General features: G+C 41.5%; 1 protein-coding gene across 1 annotated transcript in view; it reads left to right on the top strand.

The window, feature by feature from the left end:
* Nucleotides 1-4964, top strand: part of exoc3l2b (exocyst complex component 3-like 2b) — a 31198-nt gene extending 26234 nt beyond the window's left edge. Inside the window, exons 13-14 of the mRNA XM_030067359.1 lie at nucleotides 232-353; nucleotides 2560-4964. Coding sequence (XP_029923219.1) covers nucleotides 232-353; nucleotides 2560-2860 — 423 coding nt within the window. The 3' untranslated portion in view covers nucleotides 2861-4964. The remainder of the gene's footprint in view (nucleotides 1-231; nucleotides 354-2559) is intronic.
* Nucleotides 4965-22391: the final 17427 nt, after the last annotated feature.

The raw sequence follows: 22391 nt of genomic DNA, 5'->3' as shown, positions 1-22391 counted from the left end.
TAATCTCAGAGAATTTCCGTGTTTTTTCTCATAAATTTACAACTTTAATCTCAAAGATTAGGAGTTTTTTTTCTTGCAATATTATCCAAGACAAAAATTACCTATATTATCCTGCAGTGGCCCTGAAGTGCTGTCAATGTCGTTGTCATGTCTGCATCCTCCTCCTCCTCCTCCTCCTCCTCCTCCTCCTCTTCCTCCTCCTCCTCATCCTCCTCCTCCTCTGTCCCTCAGGAGTCTCCCAGCAGCTGGCTGGACGGCGCTCTGTCCCACATCTCAGAGATCATCCAGCTGGAGGACGTCCCCTCGGTGCAGATGGAGGTCGCCGTGCTTGTGCGAGAGTTCCCCGACGTCAGGTAAAACAAAACAAAACAAAACAAAAAAAACTAATTTAAACTCTGAGATGCTGACATCCTCACTTTCTGCACTCAGGTCAAATAAATGAAGAAATGAATAAATATGAAATTAATACTTTGGGGTTTTTTGGTTGCTGGTCAGACGGGGTACCTGACTGACAGACTCACTGACTGACTGACTGACTGACTGACTGACTGACTGAATGACTGGCTGACTGACTGAATGACTGACTGAATGACTGACTGAATGACTGGCTGACTGACTGAATGACTGAATGACTGACTGACTGACTGACTGACTGACTGACTGACTGAATGACTGACTGAATGACTGGCTGACTGACTGAATGACTGGCTGACTGACTGACTGACTGACTGACTGACTGACTGAATGACTGGCTGACTGACTGAATGACTGAATGACTGACTGACTGACTGACTGACTGACTGACTGACTGACTGACTGACTGAATGACTGGCTGAATGACTGACTGACTGACTGAATGACTGGCTGACTGACTGACTGACTGACTGAATGACTGGCTGACTGACTGAATGACTGACTGAATGACTGACTGACTGACTGGCTGACTGACTGAATGACTGGCTGACTGACTGACTGACTGACTGAATGACTGGCTGACTGACTGACTGACTGACTGACTGACTGACTGACTGAATGACTGGCTGACTGACTGAATGACTGAATGACTGACTGACTGACTGACTGACTGACTGACTGACTGAATGACTGACTGAATGACTGGCTGACTGACTGAATGACTGGCTGACTGACTGACTGACTGACTGACTGACTGACTGACTGAATGACTGGCTGACTGACTGAATGACTGAATGACTGACTGACTGACTGACTGACTGACTGACTGACTGACTGAATGACTGGCTGAATGACTGACTGACTGACTGACTGACTGACTGAATGACTGGCTGAATGACTGGCTGACTGACTGACTGACTGACTGAATGACTGGCTGACTGACTGAATGACTGACTGAATGACTGACTGACTGACTGGCTGACTGACTGAATGACTGGCTGACTGACTGAATGACTGACTGAATGACTGGCTGACTGACTGACTGACTGACTGAATGACTGGCTGACTGACTGAATGACTGACTGAATGACTGGCTGACTGACTGACTGACTGACTGAATGACTGGCTGACTGACTGAATGACTGACTGGCTGGCTGAGCGGCTGAAAATCACAACAGACAAACTTGTTTCCTTGTTTTTAAAGGAAGTCTAACTGGCTGGCATGCTTTAAAAGAAAGTTTTTCTCTCTCTCTCTCTCTGTGTGTGTGTGTGTGTGTGTGTGTGTGTGTGACTGAAGACAAAGTATAAACACTTTCCTTCCTCTCTGAGCGTGACATGGCTGCCAGGCTGTTCGACCTTTAACCCACTGAGCCCCGAGCTTCCCTTAAAACCCCTGTGGGAAACTCTGTGTGTGTGTGTGTGTGTGTGTGTGTGTGTGTGGCCATGGCATGTGTACTATATTAAGCCCTGTGCTCTTGTTATTGTTCTGCTGATAGCGACAGTGGAGTTCACTGTATTGATCTCACCGCTGTGTGTTGTTGTGCTGCTCTGATTGGTCAGAGGTTCATCATAAGGTCACCACCACATACACACACAAGCTCTGATAACATTATTAAGGAGTCAGGGGTAAGCTCTGTGGCTGAAGTTCAGCGAGCCGGCAAACCAGACCGACATGGAGAGAAATAAAAACATACATGACAACAGAAAGCAGATGTAGCAGCACTGCAGGCAAACCAGTATCAGGCGATCACAGCAAAATATATTTTAACTTTGTCCTTTTTAAATTAACACCCTGTGTAGAATATGGCACACTGGCAAACATCCACGGCACGCTGTTCCCTTTAAAAAGTGTTATAAAGTCTTTAGAACTGCATGGCTAAGTATGATTTAGAAACTTGGCTGGGCTTAAGATGAGCCTGACCTTTTGTGTTTTTTCGCTGGACTGTGTTCCAACATCACACAGATGGAGAAGATGTGGTTCTTGGCTCCGCCCACTGATGTTTAACTTAAGTAATGAGATTATTTCGGCCTTTGAGAATTTAAGGGCACAACTTAAACTCTACAAACTCATTGGTTCTATCTATCTATCTATCTATCTATCTATCTATCTATCTATCTACCTCCCCTCCTCTTTCCTGTATCCAGGAAGAAGCACGTGTCTGCCATTTTGAATATTCGTGGCACGACTCGGCAGGCTGAGCGCCAGGAGATTCTCAACATCGTCAAGGACATTGAGAGCAGCGATGGCGGTGGCGGCGGGACGGCCCGGCTGTCCCGGGACCGCGCGCTCTTCTCCGAGGTGCCAGTCACATCCGAGGTGCACTGCCTTAACATCGGGCTGAGTCGCATCGCCCTCACTGCCTCGTCCTGCATCAGCACCCTGCGACCGCGGCGCAAAGCCAGAGCCAGAGCCACCGTCCAGGAAAACCCGGACGACGGCCTCTAAGCAGCCATGTTCACGCTATTCCATTTTTTTGTGTGTTTTATTTTTGTGAATCATAATTTCTAATCATAATGGACCACATTTTGTGCTGATAATCCAGAACAGCGGGTTAGTATGAATGATGGCGAGTTGCAATAACAGCTACTACCAGTGGCCAGCGCCGTACCTGCCACAAGACAACTACTACCACCTTTACTACTGAAAATACTTCCATTTGTAACACTGCAACAACTACTGCCAACTTCACTAAAACCACTCAAATTCATTTTTAACATCTTAACAAATTGCACTGAAAGTGCTTTCTTCATTTTCAGCACCATAATATCAGCTACCAACTTTACTAAAACTACTTTTTTTTCATTTCCAACTTTGTAACAACTTTTTACCAACTTCACTAAAGCTACTAAACTTAATTTTTAACATCATAACATATTGTACCAGCTTCACTGAAGGTGCCTTCTTCATTTTCAACACCATAACAACAACTTGACTATTTCCATTTTCAACCCTGTAACAGCGACTACCAACTTTACTACTGATAATATTTCCATTTGTAGCACCGCAACAACTACTGCCAACTTCACTCTTCATTTTAAATTTTGCAACAACTTTTTATCAACTTTACTAAAGCTACTATCTTTACTTTCAACTCCATAACAAAAACTACCAACTTGACTATTTCCATTTTCAACCCTGTAACAGCTCCTGCCAGCTTTACTGTCACTACCGCCTTCATTTTCAACACCACAAGTTAAACATCTCCTCTTAATCATTTTTCAGCACAGTAAGAGTTGCTACCATCTTTGCTGCAGCTGCTTTCACTTTAATTTTCTTTCGGCATGTTGTCAGCTGTCGTCAGTGTCGAACCCCGCCCTCCTCCTCGCTGGGATTGATCAGTCATCTCTTCATTATTCAGATTTGTCGGTCCAGGTTGTGGTGGTTGAACTTTTCTCCGCTCTGGAAAAGCAGTCTATATGACATAAAAAAAAAAAAAGCCGGGTGCAGTATCTTTTTCCGTAACCGTTAACATAAAGAAGGGCATCCACAGTTTGAAAAAAGGGGAATAGTGTGAACATTATATGAGGACTTGTGAAAGTCCATGAGCATCTCAGCAGGAGAGAGGGAGCCAGAGAGAGAATGAAAGGGAAACTCCAGCAGACGCCTCTGTGTGTTCTGCCAGCAGAGCTCAGCAAACACTCGGGAAGCCGCGGATGTGCCGCCCAGTGGCTTGATGTCTAACAAGATGAAACTTTGACGTTTCTGGGGCGAGCGTGTCTGATTCAGCAGGCGTTCACCAGCTCAGTGCCTTCATGGATTGTACGTTTGACGTGCAGTGCTTGTTTGCAGATTGTTTGGCCTTTCATCGGATATTCTTTGGAAGAGGAAACTGAAAAAAACAGAGCTGCCAGGGGAGCCAGGAATCATGGAAATATGGCACCAGTGATTAAGGATAAAAATGGACTGAAAATAAAGGCTCCTCTGACATTGTGGGAGTGATCACTGCATGTCACATCACTCTGAGATGAGCAGCACCTTAAGAAGGCTCGATGCTCGTGATTCTCTTGACTGTATACAGTGTGAACAGATTTTAATTTTATTTTGATAGACACCTCACAGACAAACACACACAATCTTACCCATTTCATGTCCATACACTTTCAACATGAATGTCAAATGTGAGCAAACTCGAACAGACACCATGAACAAAGCTCACATCCTAAATTTATGACCAGTGAACAACAACATTTTTGCTGTTCATTTGCTAGATGTTCAGTCAGTTTGGTTTGTTGCAGAAATTCAATGAACACATGTAAAATATCCACCTGGTACAGAAAGCAGCCTCTCTGTCTGCAGAGACTTCACCTGCGGCTATTTCTTTTTCTTTTTTTTTTTTTTTCAGTGTGTTGTGATGCAAAATACTGTTCAAGGAAAAATCCCCCTCAGCTCCTTTCCCACTGCTTTGTGCATTCAGGTTTTATTTGTTTTGCCTTTCAGCAACTTTGAGAGCAAAGACTAATATCTCAAGTAAAATTGAAATAAAGTAATATTTTACAGAGAAATTCCAGGGAAGACGTGTCAGAAGGATTTCTTAATATTTAAGGCAAGGGAAACTGGAATATACCTGTGCACCATATGAACGCTCAAAACTTTTTCTGATATCTAATTGGCCAGATTGACCAGAATAAACAGACACCAAACTGCTGGCTGGAGTCAGAGTGTGTGTATGTAATGTAAAACACTTTTTTTTTTTTTTTTTTTAGCAGTGTTTAAGTGTTTTAGGGGGATTTTTCCTTCAAGTATTCTATCATACATCTCTCAGATATGCAGACAGCATGTTGGGAACATTTTCAGTGTTTAGTGCTGTTGGTTTACAGATATTAACCTTGATGTAGATTTCTACTAAGATCAGATTTGATTGGCTCACAGGACCGGCCCGTGCAGACATGGCCGGGCGAACCCGAGTTCAGCCTGATATCTCCCTCAGGATTTCAGAACCTCACTCCTGACTCGCAGCCAGACGGCACTTTTCAGTCAGACGGATGAATGGAAATCGCTGTCGATCCTCTGTGTGTGAAATGGATCCTGAGCTGTGGACAGAGTGTATCACACACACACACACACACACACACACACACCGATCAACTGAACTAACAAAGTAAACTGAACAAAATCTACTTGTATGGCAACAAAGGAGCTTTTGGGTGTCGGTGCCACCAGACAGTGTTGAAGTTCACGTTCTGGCCATTTGAGGAGGATTTTACCGTCTGGACGGCAAACTGCCAGCCCGTGGCGGCTCGCCGTGAAACGTTCCTTTCTTGGTATACACCCAACATGACCACCAAGTTTTCCAGAGATTTGTAGTGTTTGGATTTTTAACCAGAGGTGTTTTGCAGTGCACGGGGTCTGTAGTCCCGTCCCATAATCCCGGTGCCATAATCCAGGCTGAGATTGTGCAGGCCTTCACAGTTTAAGTTTGTAATTCCAGGCCAAGAAGCCAAACCGACTCCGACCACAGGACGTCACACAGCTTCACGACTGAAACTGGAAGATTGTAGTTTGATTGTTGCACATGATAAATATATATAAATATATATTAAAAAAAAAAAAAGATAAATCTCAATCTAAGGTACTAGACGAGGTCGATTATCTGAATCTCTAATATGCTGATTGTCTGTATTTAAATGTTATATATGATCATAGGGCTAACACTTTGTTGTAATGAGTTATAACATGGGACACAGTACAGCTTGAAATCAATTGCAGATATGGCTTTTTGGTGATGGATCGATTGTGCCTTCTCCAGTGGAATATTTTGATTTTGATTAAATGTGTTGGGACCACAGGAGCGGACCAACGGGGTGTACAGGAAGTGAGCTGTGAGTTTCACCGGTAACACAGATTAACGGGTGATCAAGAGTGAGCAAGAGGTTTAGCGTTATATGCAACACAAAGTTTGACAATAACTTGCAGACTGTCTAGTTAGCGTCCGTTAGCCAATCTGAAGTAAGGAAAAAGGAGAAAACGTTGAAAATTCAATGGACACAGAAAGTGGATCAGGAAAGTTAGCAGTCGAGACACAGCAGTTTATATGAGGATATAGCTCAAGTTAAATCTAAGAAGCTACTTTCTGTGTGTCCTCAGTGTAATCATTTTCTGACTGAAATAACACAAAAATCAATGTATTTTATTAATTTTCATAAACAGAGAAAGGTTCCCTCAGTGTAATTTTTCTTTCAAAATGCAAAAATCTTCTCTCTTCAAAGTGAAAACAGCCCCATGTTCCCTCAACATAAAAAGAATCAAGTTTTATTCGTGATCGCTGCGATGTGTTTGAATAAGAGATCACCTCTGGAAGCTGTTTGTAACACCAGTTCACATATTATTTACTGAGCACGTAGGCTATTACTATTAGATAATACGTTTATGTTCCTAAACCAGCAGTAGGCAGTGGAAATGATTCTTTTTATGTTTGAGGAACATCAAACTGAGGGAACACAGGACCAGGGGAACATAGATACACTCCTTTTTCTAATAACAGAAAAAAGCTCAGGCCGGTTTAAAAAAAAAAAAAAAAAGCCTCCTGGGTGATCACAGTCTCACACAACATGTCGTTTCACACAGTCTGATTTGTCTAAGACCTTCAGCCATCTGTTTTCCTCCTGGTTTCTGTCTTCATCCATGTTCACATGAACGTTTGGACAGTCCGCGTGTTGCTAACTGTTGTAGAGAAGCCAGACTGACCTGGAGGTCAAAGCTGGACCTTCTGCCTGTAGCTGCATCATGACAATTACAGTAAACAAATGTCCTTGTGTGTATTACTGGTGTGTTGTGCTCTTCTTTCCTTCCATGTTTCAAAGTGAACCATGCAGAGAGCTTCGGAGCAGGCAATGGAAGTGAGGACCCTTTAGACTCAACTCACAAAGAAGTGGAGAAAGCAGGTGTCCAACGGTGACAACCATGTAGATTCAACCAGAACATTGCACGCTTGGTCCATGTTTTTCATGCCAGTTGAGTCTAAAGGAGCCTCACTTCCATCGACCCTCAGCAGGTTTTCATTGTGCAGCTTTAAAGCACAGTCCCTGTGATTTTGAATGTGTGGCCCATTTACTACAACTCCTGCACATTTTACATGCCAAAAAAAAACATTTAGCACCACTTAAAATTTCACATCAAAATGAGAATCAAAATGTGAATTTTTGGTCGAAATAATTGGATACGGAAAGCAAAACGTTTCCCCGCTTAGGGACTATTTTCCCTGGCGGAGGAGGAGGAGGAGGGAGCGTTTCAGTGTGAAAAAGTCCTGAAAACACAACAGTGCTGCTGCTTTTAGGAAAACTCATGTGGAGGACTTTATTCTGCTGATGGAAAACTGGAGTGAAGAAAGTGTGAAGGCTCTGAAAGTTCATGTTCATATCGTAGTGGAATGAATGGAAACCAGCGGCTGGAGGAAAAGGAGGAGAAATGATGTGGCAGCTCTAAAATCCCACTGCTGGCTTTGGGAGTAAATGAACAGAAATGCTAAGTGCAGATGTTATACTGAACATGTAGTGTCACTGGTCTGGTCCTTTAAAGCTTCATGAGGCAACTTAGCACTTTGGCGGCCCCAAGTGGCTGCTGAATGTAACTGGATTTTCCAAAAGTTTGAAGGACTTCACCACCCAGAAATCCTGCGTTAAATATCCTGGTCTTAGTGTGTGTGTGTGTGTGTGTGTGTGTGTGTGTATGTGTGTGTGTGTGTGTGTAGGAGGTGAAAGATGGAGTGCCTGCCAATTTTAAACAGGGAACAGAGGGTGTTAGTCCACTGTCGGCTCTTACCGTCTAACAGTCGATCCAGCACTGCTTTACACTGCCACATCACTTTCAATACATCTCAACGTTCAGGCCACATGACATTACAACTTCTGTTTTCTCACTGACCTCCTTGTATTGCTCCTGGCTCTCTCAGTTCAAGGAGGAAAAACACTCCAGCAACTGTGATGTGTCGTCCGCCCAGCCGCTGCAGCGCCTCAGCCACAAAACACATCGCTGCTGACGCTTTAACGAGACGCACAAATCTGTGTTTCTGACATTTATTGAAATAAAAAGAGATTTTCATGGAGGCAAAGAGCCTTCAGTGACATGTGGCAGTAAAGGTCCCATCTTGCTCAGTCAGTTTTTAAGTATGATATGGTGTTTTTGTTCAGTTAAGTAAGTATTTATGGGGTGCCGAATGTAAAAATTCGGTCACCATTTTATAGACAACATATTTCGAACATTTAGCTGACTTTCCTCACATTTAGCTCATTTTTCTTTCATTTTTCTTTCATTTGAGACAAAAATTCATGTAAAACAGCATGTTCTCTAATTGTTAAAAAAATGTGTACGCATGAAAAATAAATGTAAATCTAAATGCTAAATCTAAATGTAAATGTTAAATGTAAATCTAAATGTTAAATCTAAATGTAAATGTTAAATCTAAATCTAAATGTTAAATGTAAATCTAAATGTTAAATCTAAATGTAAATGTTAAATGTAAATCTAAATGTTAAATCTAAATGTAAATGTTAAATCTAAATCTAAATGTTAAATGTAAATCTAAATGTTAAATCTAAATGTAAATGTTAAATCGGTCGCCAAGTGTAAAGCTAAATATTTAGAAATTATGCAAATTGGGCAGGTCAGCGCCCGTCGTCCACGCCCCTGGCAGTAGCCTCAGATCATGTGGCCCCGCCCACACCACCGACTGCGGCTCAGTGGGTGAGGCGAGGTGAAGAGGCAGAGACATGGCCGGTTCGCTCCCGACAGAGGAGCTCGAGAGGGCCGTTGTGGCCGGTGTGCGGGCTGCACTTCAGGGGATGATTCCACGGGTGCACTCCACACCACAAACGGTAAGTGAAGCAGTTGAATTTTAACTTATTAACTAATTCTGGACGGAGTTCCTGTTAACTTAGTTAGCCGGCCGACAAGCTAACGTCACCGTTTGTCAGTGTGACTTGGATGCTAGCAAAGGTTATGTGATCCACAGTAAAGATTAGCTATAGCTATGTTTGAAAAACGTAACCCCAGTTAACCACAACTCAGTGGTTACCAGTAGCAACAGTGACCATGTTTCATATCTCTCTTTTTCAAGACCCTTTTTTGGAAAAATACTTTTTATATGGACATTCTGCAACATCAGCCCATGCTAGCTTTAAACTCAGTGCGGGGTATAGCTCTGTGGCAACTTCAAGCGTTTTTTTGCTGCATCACAGCCCTCGTAACGTTTCTCATTCACAAAATCGCACACCCTCCTAACCCTCCAGCTGGAGCGGCATGTCCGCTGGCTGCTACATTCAACCGGGTGGCGGCGCACACTGGCCGGCCCACCTGATACCGGCCGGTCGGCACCACGCCCACCCGGTCAGGTCTGCCGGATCTGACAGGTGCGCTGCGCACACAGACTGCCATATATACCTTTCATCATAAATCAACTTTTGTTTATACGCAGTTGCAGCAGCACAATGGACAGCAACACAGACAACATGGTTGATTATTGATTGTGTGACTCCGCCATTCGCAGGTAATCGCGCTGCGCATTAAACGAGTTTGCTTAGGGCAGGAGGAGCTACGTTAACAGGAACAGCTAACTAAGCTAACAGGAACTCCGTCCAGAATTAGTTAATAAGTTAAAATTCAACTGCTTCACTTACCGTTTGTGGTGTGGAGTGCACCCGTGGAATCATCCCCTGAAGTGCAGCCCGCACACCGGCCACAACGGCCCTCTCGAGCTCCTCTGTCGGGAGCGAACCGGCCATGTCTCTGCCTCTTCACCTCGCCTCACCCACTGAGCCGCAGTCGGTGGTGTGGGCGGGGCCACATGATCTGAGGCTACTGCCAGGGGCGTGGACGACGGGCGCTGACCTGCCCAATTTGCATAATTTCTAAATATTTAGCTTTACACTTGGCGACCGATTTAACATTTACATTTAGATTTAACATTTAGATTTACATTTAACATTTAGATTTAGATTTAACATTTACATTTAGATTTAACATTTAGATTTACATTTAACATTTACATTTAGATTTAACATTTAGATTTACATTTAACATTTAGATTTAGATTTAACATTTACATTTAGATTTAACATTTAGATTTACATTTAACATTTACATTTAGATTTAACATTTAGATTTACATTTAACATTTAGATTTAGATTTAGCATTTAGATTTAGATTTATTTTTCATGCGTACACATTTTTTTAACAATTAGAGAACATGCTGTTTTACATGAATTTTTGTCTCAAATGAAAGAAAAATGAAAGAAAAATGAGCTAAATGTGAGGAAAGTCAGCTAAATGTTCGAAATATGTTGTCTATAAAATGGTGACCGAATTTTTACATTCGGCACCCCATAAGTATTTCATTGTTTTGGACACTGAGGGACTAGAACATGACATTTATAATCTGCAAAAAACTTCCCTCTGCTTTAGAGCCCTCACCTGACACAACACACCTGTAACATAACACACCTGTAGTAACACCCGTAATAACATAACACACCTGTAGTAATATAACACAGCTGTAATAACAATAATAGAGATAGTAATATAAGCACAAGACCATTGATGTGTAAGGTACGACGGCGTACTGGGGACACTGAAGAAAAAAAAAATACGCGGAGCATGGGGGGTGCGGTGGGGGGGGTAATATTCTGAGAAAAAACTCGAAAATTCTGACTTTATAAAGTCTCAAATTTGCGAGAAAAAAAGTCGGAAATTCTGACTTTATAAAGTCGCAAATTTGCGAGAAAAAAGTCAGAAATTCTGACTTTATAAAGTCGCAAATTTGCGAGAAAAAAGTCGGAAATTCTGACTTTATAAACTCACAAATTTGCGAGAAAAAACTCGGAAATTCTGACTTTATAAAGTCACAAATTTGCGAGAAAAAAAACTCGGAAATTCTGACTTTATAAAGTCGCAAATTTGCGAGAAAAAAGTCAGAAATTCTGACTTTATAAAGTCGCAAATTTGCGAGAAAAAAAAAGTCGGAAATTCTGACTTTATAAAGTCGCAAATTTGCGAGAAAAAAAGTCAGAAATTCTGACTATAAACTCACAAATTTGCGAGAAAAAAAGTCGGAAATTCTGACTTTATAAAGTCGCAAATTTGCGAGAAAAAACTCGGAAATTCTGACTTTATAAAGTCGCAAATTTGCGAGAAAAAAAAGTCGGAAATTCTGACTTTATAAACTCGCAAATTTGCCAGAAAAAAAACAGGTGTGTGTGTGTGTGTGTGTGTGTGTGTGTGTGTGTGTGTGTGTGTGTGTGTGTGTGTGTGTGTGTGTGTGTGTGTGTGTGTGTGTGTGTGTGTGTGTGTGTGTGTGTGTGTGTGTGTGTGTCAGGGAACAGGAACTTCGTCGCTTCACTTTGCAAGGTTGCATATACCTCATCTCAACAGAGACGCTGCAGGGAATGCCACACGCATACGATAGACAGGAGGTGCAACAGTCTGGAACATGGCTGCTTCAGGAGGCAAGTGATATAGTTTACCTATAGCTAACGTTAGATAATGTTAGCCTGTTTGCACATCAGACAAAGCACATCAGAAAGGAGTCAAGTAGCTAACAGCATAACAACATCTAACACGTTAGCTAACGCTAACAGTTGTTTTGTTTTGTTTTGTTTTGTTTTGATTTGCTTTGTTTAGCAGAACACTTTAGGTAAAGTTAACGCTCCTGTAAAATTCTCTCATGCTTAGCATGCGTACAGGCGTCAATTCATAATTCATAGCGGTACATAATGCATAGCAAATTTAGCAAGCAGCTGCGTTATCATGCCTCCCGGGCCCGGTTGTTACTTAGTACATAGGCATGTACCGCTACGCTTTTCGCGAACCAGCTAGTTTTTGTGGTAGAATTATCACGAAGAAGATGTGCTGGTGTTCACCATTCGATAAGGGATGGGGTAATGAAATCACCGTCCCCTTCCGACATAGCCAAGGGGGATACCAGTTACAAGGCGCTGTTAGTCAATAGCTGAGGGTTGTGAGTTGAAAGCAAAAAGTTAACTTGAGTCCAGCGTCTGAGTTCAGTTCATCCACGAACTAACAAACTGAAACAGCGAGCAGTCCAGCATTGCAGATTACTTTAAACTATAACCACAGCGTGTTGTTGGCATAAAGTTTTGTATAGTTTTGTGACAGACCTTTCACTTCAGTGATTTTGTTTTTCAAACACCCACTTAAAAATGCGTCGCCTATAGATGCCAACAAGTAGAGCCTTATTACTGGGCATCGTCTCAGTGTCGGCACCAGTGTGTGGAGCCGGGGACAGCAGAGCCCACTCCTCTAGACAAGCGTCCAGCATCAGTAATTACAAAAGTCGACATTATCGGAGCTATGCCATATAAGCAGGGAGACATTGGTTTGGCTGATAACACTGCTGCGGGTGAACCAGGTCGGCTACAGGCCACTATTTCACCCGGTTTGCTGAAATACTGCACCAAACAACCCTCATTATATTCCTCACGATGTATCAGTGTGTTATGTTTATTATAACTCTCAACACCGCTGGCGCAAAGCATGTCATATGCCCAACCTGTGCCACAAACGGCTATGGCACGTCATTACGCACCACCACCCTTCTATAATATTCCTTTGGCAGTCAGTCTATTTTTATACCTTCAATTTGTCCTAATTATTGTGTCCCGCCGCTTATCAGCACACAATAAATTATAGGCCTAATTACAAACCGAGAGATGCCTGTGGATGATCTTGATGTTTAGGGCTTTCAGAATAAAACGAGTTAGAAAATGTGCCATGTTGAAACGGTATGATCACCATGCATCTTTTACAATCAGATTGATAGATGGCAGTGTTAAGCTCAAGATGCGAAATCATATTATTGCTTAAAGTAGTTTACAAGAAGCTATATCTGGAATAATGAGTGAACTTACACTTTATTAATCTTTAAAATTTAAATCAATATACAAATATAAAATTGATTGTGGTTAGTTAAATGACCATATTTTACACCATTCAGGTACATGCTGATGGGTGACACCTAAAATCGGGATCGGGTGGGGTGGGGGGAGGGGGGTTGCCCTTATGGAGTATCATTCCGGGATGGGTGTGTATGAGCCTGGGAGGGAATCATCACTAAACTACTCTACTGGCATTAAGGGTAGCTGGTAGGCTATCATAATGGGCAAAGTACAGATTAACTAAGAAGCTTGAATATTTTATATACAGGAGTAGCCCTCCCTGCTCAGTTCATTCTATTATTTTCTGTAAAATGATAGCCATAGAAGTGAGGTGTGGGGAAGGAAGGAGGAACTTTTGTCATAGGAAATATGGTATTCATCATTGTTTTATATCTTCTTCACAGCACTACCTTTGGGTAGAGTCATCACAGTCTCAGATTTCCTACATGAACGCAGAGTCCCTGAAGAAGTGATCAGCCATCTGGAAGAGGAAAAGGTACTAGTATGTGAAAGATATATGTTTGGTTTAACAGGATTCACTCATCACTGTAGGCACTATAGGGCACTACTCAGTATGCAGGACAATGATTATAGTGCAATCTAGCAGAGACCTTTTAAAGGCAGATTAATGAAGTCCTTCGCAATTCCTGTAATGTGTCGTGTAAGCTACACAAGACTTGGCACTGATGCCCCCGCCACCCACCCCCTCCTTCACACACACACACACACACACACACACACACACACACACCCGGCCTGCCAAAAAATATTAATGATATATTAGCATTACAAAAAATGCACAAAAAAACAGACAAAACATATATGCTCAAACACTCGGGTACAGGATTATACAGACTTGAAATTATATAATTCTGGTGGGCCCTATTTCCCATTTACCCCATTAACAATGATAATATCAGCCATCAGAAAACCTATCCAAAATATTAGAGGGGCAACCATTCACAGAACTCATGGTTAGGATTGAATCACGGTTTTGAATCATGGATTGGCTCATATGCTGATCATTGGATCAGAAAAAAAAGGGAGGCAAATATAACTTTGTTTCCATTTACAAGGCTGTCTAACCATGCTAAGTTTAATAGTATCTATTCTGTAAAAACTGTGATTCAGTGAGTTATATATGTTAATTTGTAAAGGAAGACAAAAAGTGTATTAAACTGTTGCTCTCATTCAACAGATTGACAAAGATGTCATCCCTCTTATGGAAGACAGGGATCTGGCCAAATACATTCCCTCATATGGGGATCGACTGGCACTCATGAACTTCTGCAAAAATCAAACACCACTTCAGAGACAAAAGATGGGCCTTTTCGAAAAGCTCCGGGCAAAGCTACAGATGAGAAAGGAAGCTGAAGCAAATAAAGGTCAAGTACCAAACATCGAATCTCCAACTCTTGCAAAGAAGAGAGGGAGAGCAAGTAATCGCAAAATTGAAATAGGGTGGCTGCACAATGAGAATGGACAAATAAAGCAAATAAGAGCAAAACAAGGAGGGGGCACAAGGACAGTAGCTGTTGGGGTAGAATGTGGCATGGATACTATCCTAGAAAAAGGAAAGAATTTTTTCTTCCCAAAAGGAATGTCACCCAAAGGCCATGAAACACAATTCACCTTTGAAGTGTGGGATTATAAACATAACCCAGTCCGTGAAGATGTAACCATTGGTTTTATCTATGATGCTCTCTGCATGACCAGGTTACGCTTCTATATTTGTACTTGGCCCAAGGAGGAGCAACAAAATGATAGCGCCACAGATGATACAGAAGCAGAAGATGATTATGATGGAGAAGAGATGAATGATGACGATGAAGATGATGATCAAGGTAATCTGCTGCAGGATGCTGTTGATATAATGCAGGAGTATGAGGATGAGATTGGCCAAGAAAGTACCAGTGATATTCAGGAAGTGGATATTTTCTTGCTAGATGAGCAAAATGATGAATCCCTAAACACTGGCATGGAAAGTAGCTCACTGCACAGCCCATCATCATCAGTCGTCCAGTCCCATGGGATCACAGGTGCTCACTTCATCACCGATCACTGCTATACTGTAGCAGGTACAACACTGCACAATAATCAAAAAATAGACCTCACATCTGATGTATCTGACGATGAAGTTACATTTGGTCCAGGTAGCAGTGAACATGTAAGTGATGAAAATGACACAGAGCCATATGATGTTGAGGCCCTACTCCAACAACAGCCACTCACCACCTCACATGTGTCCAGTGATGTGCGTCCACAACAGCCACCCACCACTTCATGTGCATCCAGTGATGTGCCTCCACAACAGCCACTCTCCATGTCGAGACCTCCCAAGATAGTTACCATACACCATGGCAACTGCCTGAATGAAATGATCGATGGGTTCTTGGATCCAGCAGTGCTGACACAACCCTTGATTATAAAACGACTTCTTCCTGATAACACAGAGGAAAAGGGCACTGGCTCAGGTGTTGTGAGAGATGTGTATACTTCTTTCTGGCAAGAATTTTATGATCGTTGCACAGTAGGAACAACAGTGAAAGTCCCTTTCATCAGGCATGACTTCAACAGTGACACTTGGAAGGCCATTGGCAGAATTCTTATTAAAGGTTATCAAACATGTCAGTACCTACCAATCAAGCTGGCTCTCCCTCTTGTGGAGGAGATCTTGTATGGAGCAGTGTGCAGTGACCTTCTTGAAACATTCATGCAGTTTGTGAGTTGGCAAGATCATGTCATCCTCCAAAAGGCTCTTGATGATTTTTCCTCTGTTGATACTGATGAGCTACTGGAGGTCCTTGACAACTATGAATGTCGAAGGAGAGTCAGAGCTGAGACGCTCAGAGAGATCCTGATGGAGATCGCACACAAAGAGCTTGTGCAAAAGCCAATGTATGTGATAGATTGCTGGAGGGAGGTGATACAGTCAAATATCATCCTTAACCATGCTGAACTAGTTGAGATGTATGCCAGCCTCAAACCAACAATTAAGAAAGTACAGGGACTCTTTCAGTTCCCTGTGATGATGACACCAAAGCAAAGAGAGGTAGAGAACCACCTTAAAAGGTACCTCAGGGAGCTGGATGAAGAGAAACTTGGCAAGTTTCTACGGTTCACAACAGGAAGTGATTTGATCACGTGTAACAGAATTGAGATAACGTTTTCAAACATGTCCAAATTCACAAGAAGGCCCATTGGGCACACATGTGGAAAGGTTCTAGAGCTAGCTGACAGCTATGACAACTTTCCAGATTTCCGGTCTGAATTCAATGCAGTGTTTGACAGCAACATCTGGGTTATGGACATTGTGTAGCCTGTGCTCCACTGTGTTTTGTACTCTCACATGCAACTGACTTTGCCCAGAGGTAGTAGTTTAACACAGGTTCCATCTAGGATTAAGATATCCTGGACCAAAAATAGGCCATATATGTAATGTGTGTGGTGGAGGTGGGGATGTGGGGGTCTGTGTGAGTAGACAGGTGTTTGTGAAAGAAGGCATCCATGGCATTGCCACATTTGATTGTTTTCTGTAAAGATAATTTTATTTGTTTACATTTAATTTGAACTTTTTTAAAAATTTTATTTTATTGTCCTGGTGTTGGTGCATAAACGCACAGCATATATTTTTCTTATAGACAAACCAAAGGGTAGCAAGTAAAGGCTAACTCTTCTACAAAAAAAAAGTTTTCACGGTGAAAATAATTGACAGAGCTGTTATTTCTAAATAATTTCATTTGAAACATGTAGGTTCTCTAGGATTGTTTTTCTCTGCCAAATGGTGTTTCAATGTTTTATATACTTTTATTATCTCAGTTGTTTTACACATTGTTTAAGGGACCAGTTCACCCAAAACACACACGCACAAAAACAAACATTTTTTCATTCCATCCAAATAGTTTGGTTTGTTTGTGGATATAATGTTATTATGGCTTTTGATATTGTACTCTTTTCTAGGAGACAAAGTGTTTTCCTTTTAAATATTAGACATGGCATCTGTTTTATTTTTGGTTATCAAAATGTAAATGTATATGTACATGTTAATAAAGTTCCTTTAAATCTGAAAACAAATCATGGATATAATAGTCATTGTTGGGGAGTAGTTAACTATGTGTAGTTCAATAAATGTAGCTATTTGCAGTAGTTGGGTGTGGGTGAGGAGGGGTGGGGAACTAACTACTTTGGGTCATGAAATTACAAACTATATTTTTCCCTATAAACTTCGCATTTTCCTGATTCCACCTCAACAACTGTATTCTGTCCCCTCCTTAAAACACACCCATGGCTATGCCTAAGTGAGTTTTTGCCTGTCCTAGTCACAAACATACCCACACTTAACTCTGTCAGTGCAGTTGATAACCCCATGTGACTGAGATCCCAGACTATGATTGTGATACTTTTCTGTAGATAGAGCTGAACTACTTAATCAAAGTAATTTTAGTTTGACAAAATACATTTTTAAAAGTATTACAATGCAGTTTCTTTGGGGAAAAATATCAGACATAGCTGCCCTGGCTTGAGTCTTGCACATTGATCCTGTAATAGAATTTACAGCACTTTCCCCCAGTAAATGGGTATAAAACATGGAGGTGCAGTTTTGCTTAGCTGTACATTGTGCTGTCATTATAGGCATCAATTAGGTATGTCAAGGTAGGGCAGCCGCCATAACTTGGAATCAGGTTCATACACACAATCTGCACTTATTTAGGCTAATTTGTCTATACGACGATAACAGACCTCTGATGGACCATAATATATACCATAATTCAGGCAGGGAGAATCAGCGAGTGTCAGTGAGTGAACTTGTTTGTTACTCCATAAATTTCGATTGTCGTGTGTTATAGAAGAATTTTTCCCAGTCTGTCACTGAGTCCAACCGGCCGAGATTTGGGACAGGCGTCTATAAAAGTAAGAGCCTTCCTTTAATTCCTTTTTTGCAAAACTGTCGCTCAGCAAAGATGGAAAATGCTCATTTTTTTTTATTTATTTAAATCAGTAAGTATGATTATTATCTGTATAAAATGAAACTAATTAATAACATAAATTGATTGCTTGCAAATCAATTTATATGAGTATTTCTGTGATGTCATGTCACATTGCCACAACTTGGCTTTTGCTGAAACAACACCCCTGGCTGTCATCCTTGCTCCTCAGCAACAAATTTATACCTATTTCATCCAGGTAAAGGACATACAGTTGAAAACACATTTTAACACTCGTGTGCCTTTAGCATTAGTCCAAGTCCAGGACCAGTTTCAGTGAGAAATAAGGTAGGGACGACTGGTATAAACATTTTCCTTTATTTTTGAAAAATAATGTATCAGATATATATTTAGTATGAAAATTCAACTTTCTAGTCAAACAAGTGCAACTTTAAACATTGAAGGAGAAGTCCAACCAAAACACATTAAAAAAAAATCCTCCTTCCCCATTCTGCTATCCATACATGGCTCAAACAATTCAGTGAGTCCTGAAGAGGAAGAGAGGTTAATCCCTGCATCTTGGTCGCTGCTGCTTTAAGGGTCCCTATTTAGGGATTCCACCTGGCCCTACTATGAACCCATTATTCTCCATTACTTAACTAAATCTGAATATTTCTATATCCAAAAATGCTCTTCTCTTATGGTTTGTACGTGTTTTTTTCTAAAAGATTCCGGCTTGCAGTACACTTCCAAAAATTACATGACCAGTGGTTCCATGACTTTGCCTATTATATAAATGTATATAACCCACAAAATTCAAAGAACAGATTGAATTCAACAAATGCCTCTAAAGTATCTATCTAACCACAAAAGCACTTTCCAAGATCTTGGAGTAAGTGACATTCAGGCTCTTGGGGGACTGGTCCAACTGCAGGCCCTTACAGCAGAGCATTGAGAAAGGCCTCTCCCTTGTCTCTGAATGCTCTTTGAAGTAGAGACTGAAAACATTGGCGGGAAGGTCTCAGTTGGCTGGATGCTGCTCTTTTAGATTACTTGTTAGCCTGTCAATCAAGCACTGTGCGATCAAATTGGCGGTGCCCGACTGCTGATAATGGACTACAAGAGAGATGATTTGCTTTCACATCTGCTATAATGCCTCTGCTATACATTCAGAATGTTCCAACATTCCACTGATTTCAGTACCAGTGTTACTTTTTTGTCTCTGCGTATTTATCATGACTCAGCACAGTTTAGTGAAAAGGCACTGGTGAGCAGCCAAGGCTGCATTGATATGCCTGTACAAATGAATACACATTAAGCCACCAGTAATACCATGTAATAAGAGGAATGCAACAGAGTAGCTGATAAATGGGGTCAAGTAAAACCCATCTTTAGATATTTTGTAGTATCACTGTTCTAAGTGAGGAGTACAGTTCTGCAGCATCAAATGCATCTGTAGGGACAGCCCATCCATTCTCCTGCATTAATAGTACACAGAGCTCAAAAACAGTCTCATCACAAGGAAACTGACTCTTGGGTGTACACTCATCCTTGCACACAGCCACCTCCTCAAGGTCCACTGTTTTGAGCTTGTCCTCAGCACCATACACCTGTGGGACTGTGAACATGAGGACTGGACGACCTCCATGCACATCTTGGCCTGGCCTAGGTCTGATCTTGTGGGTATTCCATGTTCGCACCACTTCATCCACTTCTTTCTGCAAAAATATGCACAGACATTACACTTGAGGTAGTGTGTAGCCTGTAATGGGTACTGCATTATCACCACTCACTTAAAGATCAGGGCATATGGTGCTTTAATTTTGCACTTGACTTTGCCCATAGGGTAAGACTGATTTGATTAATATTTGGCCTGGACCTATCTGGGATTAAGGTACTGTTATCAAAGAAGAGATCAGGGTTGTGCGTTTGTTTGTTTGTGTGTGTGTGTGTGTGTGTGTGTGTGTGTGTGTGTGTGTGTGTGTGTGTGTGTGTGTGTGTGTGTGTGTGTGTGTGAGCGTGTGTGCGTATATGAGTGAGTGAATGAGTGAGAGCGAGAGAGTTATGGTACAGGGGAAAATTGCAGTGTGTTTTTACTTCCTATTTTGTGCTAAATGAACGTTCATATTAATATTGCCATATTAGTTATCATATTATGTGTTACCTGAACGAGGTCGAGAAAGCAGAACTGGATTAGGCTTTTATCCAGAAAGTCTCCACAGAAATGGCCATTTTCTTGGAGGGATTTGAACAAGTTCATCCAGAACTGAACGCTTTGTTTTCTTAGTATTCCCCACCAGGATTCAATGCGTTGATTGCCCGTACTGCGTCCATAAATAAAACTGTTGTCTTTGGCAAAAGCATCGGTGTGGTTTCTTCTCAGAAACACTTGCATGGTGGCGACATGTCCGTTTTCAGTACCATTATCCGCACGAATCCTCTCTGGACACCCACCCAAGCGCGTAACGCACTGAATATAATAGTCAGCTACAACCTTGGGGTCGCTGTTTGTTGTGTAAGCTTCCATCCATTAAACAAAACGACTGAAGCCATCGATACATCCATTAATCCCTATACCATAGGGCTTCAATTTGTCATAGGAATCCATGTGCCATAGAGCATTAGGCCCTTTACTGTTGTACTGCCGGCGCCTAAGACGCTGCGCTCTGCGAAGCTCCACACCTTGAGGGTCAATTAATTTGATGATCTGTCGTATTGTGTCCTGCTGTACAACAAACCCCATCTGAATTGCACGCAGATGTAACCAGCGATATCCTTGCATCTGTCCATTGCGTTGTAGTTCCTGATACACAAAAGCGATCACCTCGTCCAAATCAGTGTGTTGTTTTCTTCTGAATAGACCCAAGTCACGGCAATGTCTCTTTAAAGTCCGGATGCTGATGATAATGTTGTGATTCTGGGCTAAAATCAACAGGATTTCCTTGTTACTAAAGCCGATTGCAAAGTATAACTTGATAAGGTCATCAACTGCAGGTATGTACGGAAGCGTAGAGCTGCCAGACCAAGAAAATAAAAACCGAGAGGCTCAGTATCACGTAATTACGTAAAAAGTTTATTGTTATAACAATATATTTTCACGTTATAACGTGAAATTATCACGTTATTTCATTATATGATTTTTTTCACGTTATAACGTGAAAATATCACGTTATTTCATGATATGCTTTCACGTTATAACATGAAAGCATCACGTTATTTCGTGATACGACTTTTTCACGTTATAACGTGATAGGTATCACGTTATTTCAAGATAGGAAATTTTCACCTTATAACGTGAAAGTATCACATTATTTCGTGAAACGTGTTTTTGTTTACTGTCTGCTGGCCATCTGTAAATCATGGCTGCTTTACATGATGCCATTAGATCATATTTCATGCTTGGCTTGAGACATGGGGAGATTTTACAGTTATTGGGCTCCGTGGATGACATTCATACATGCGCCGTGTTAGGCGATTTCTCCGTCTCTGTTCAACACCGCGGGGGTCGAGAAACTTTAACAAATGCCTCACTGTACTTTGGGTGACAACATATCCAGCTTGGATGCAGTTGAGGTGATGGAGCTTGTATCCATGCAGCCGGCCGTGTCCCTCCAGCTGATCAATGAGGAATGACGCTACCTCAAGAGGGTCCGACTCGTTTTTCCTCCGGTATAATCCCATTGTTTTCAAAATTCTTCTCAGGGTACGCATGCTTATATGAATGTCATCCACGGAGCCCAATAACTGTAAAATCTCCCCATGTCTCAAGCCAAGCATGAAATATGATCTAATGGCATCATGTAAAGCAGCCATGATTTACAGATGGCCAGCAGACAGTAAACAAAAACACGTTTCACGAAATAATGTGATACTTTCACGTTATAACGTGAAAATTTCCTATCTTGAAATAACGTGATACCTATCACGTTATAACGTGAAAAAGTCGTATCACGAAATAACGTGATGCTTTCATGTTATAACGTGAAAGCATATCATGAAATAACGTGATATTTTCACGTTATAACGTGAAAAAAATCATATAATGAAATAACGTGATAATTTCACGTTATAACGTGAAAATATATTGTTATAACAATAAACTTTTTACGTAATTACGTGATACTGAGCCTCTCGGTTTTTATTTTCTTGGTCTGGCAGCTCTACGC

The sequence above is a fragment of the Myripristis murdjan genome, chromosome 13 (assembly GCF_902150065.1).
Source record: "Myripristis murdjan chromosome 13, fMyrMur1.1, whole genome shotgun sequence".
In the NCBI taxonomy this organism is placed as follows: Eukaryota; Metazoa; Chordata; class Actinopteri; order Holocentriformes; family Holocentridae; genus Myripristis; species Myripristis murdjan.
Note: the sequence above shows the minus strand (reverse complement) of the source record. Positions and strands in the feature narration are given on the sequence as shown.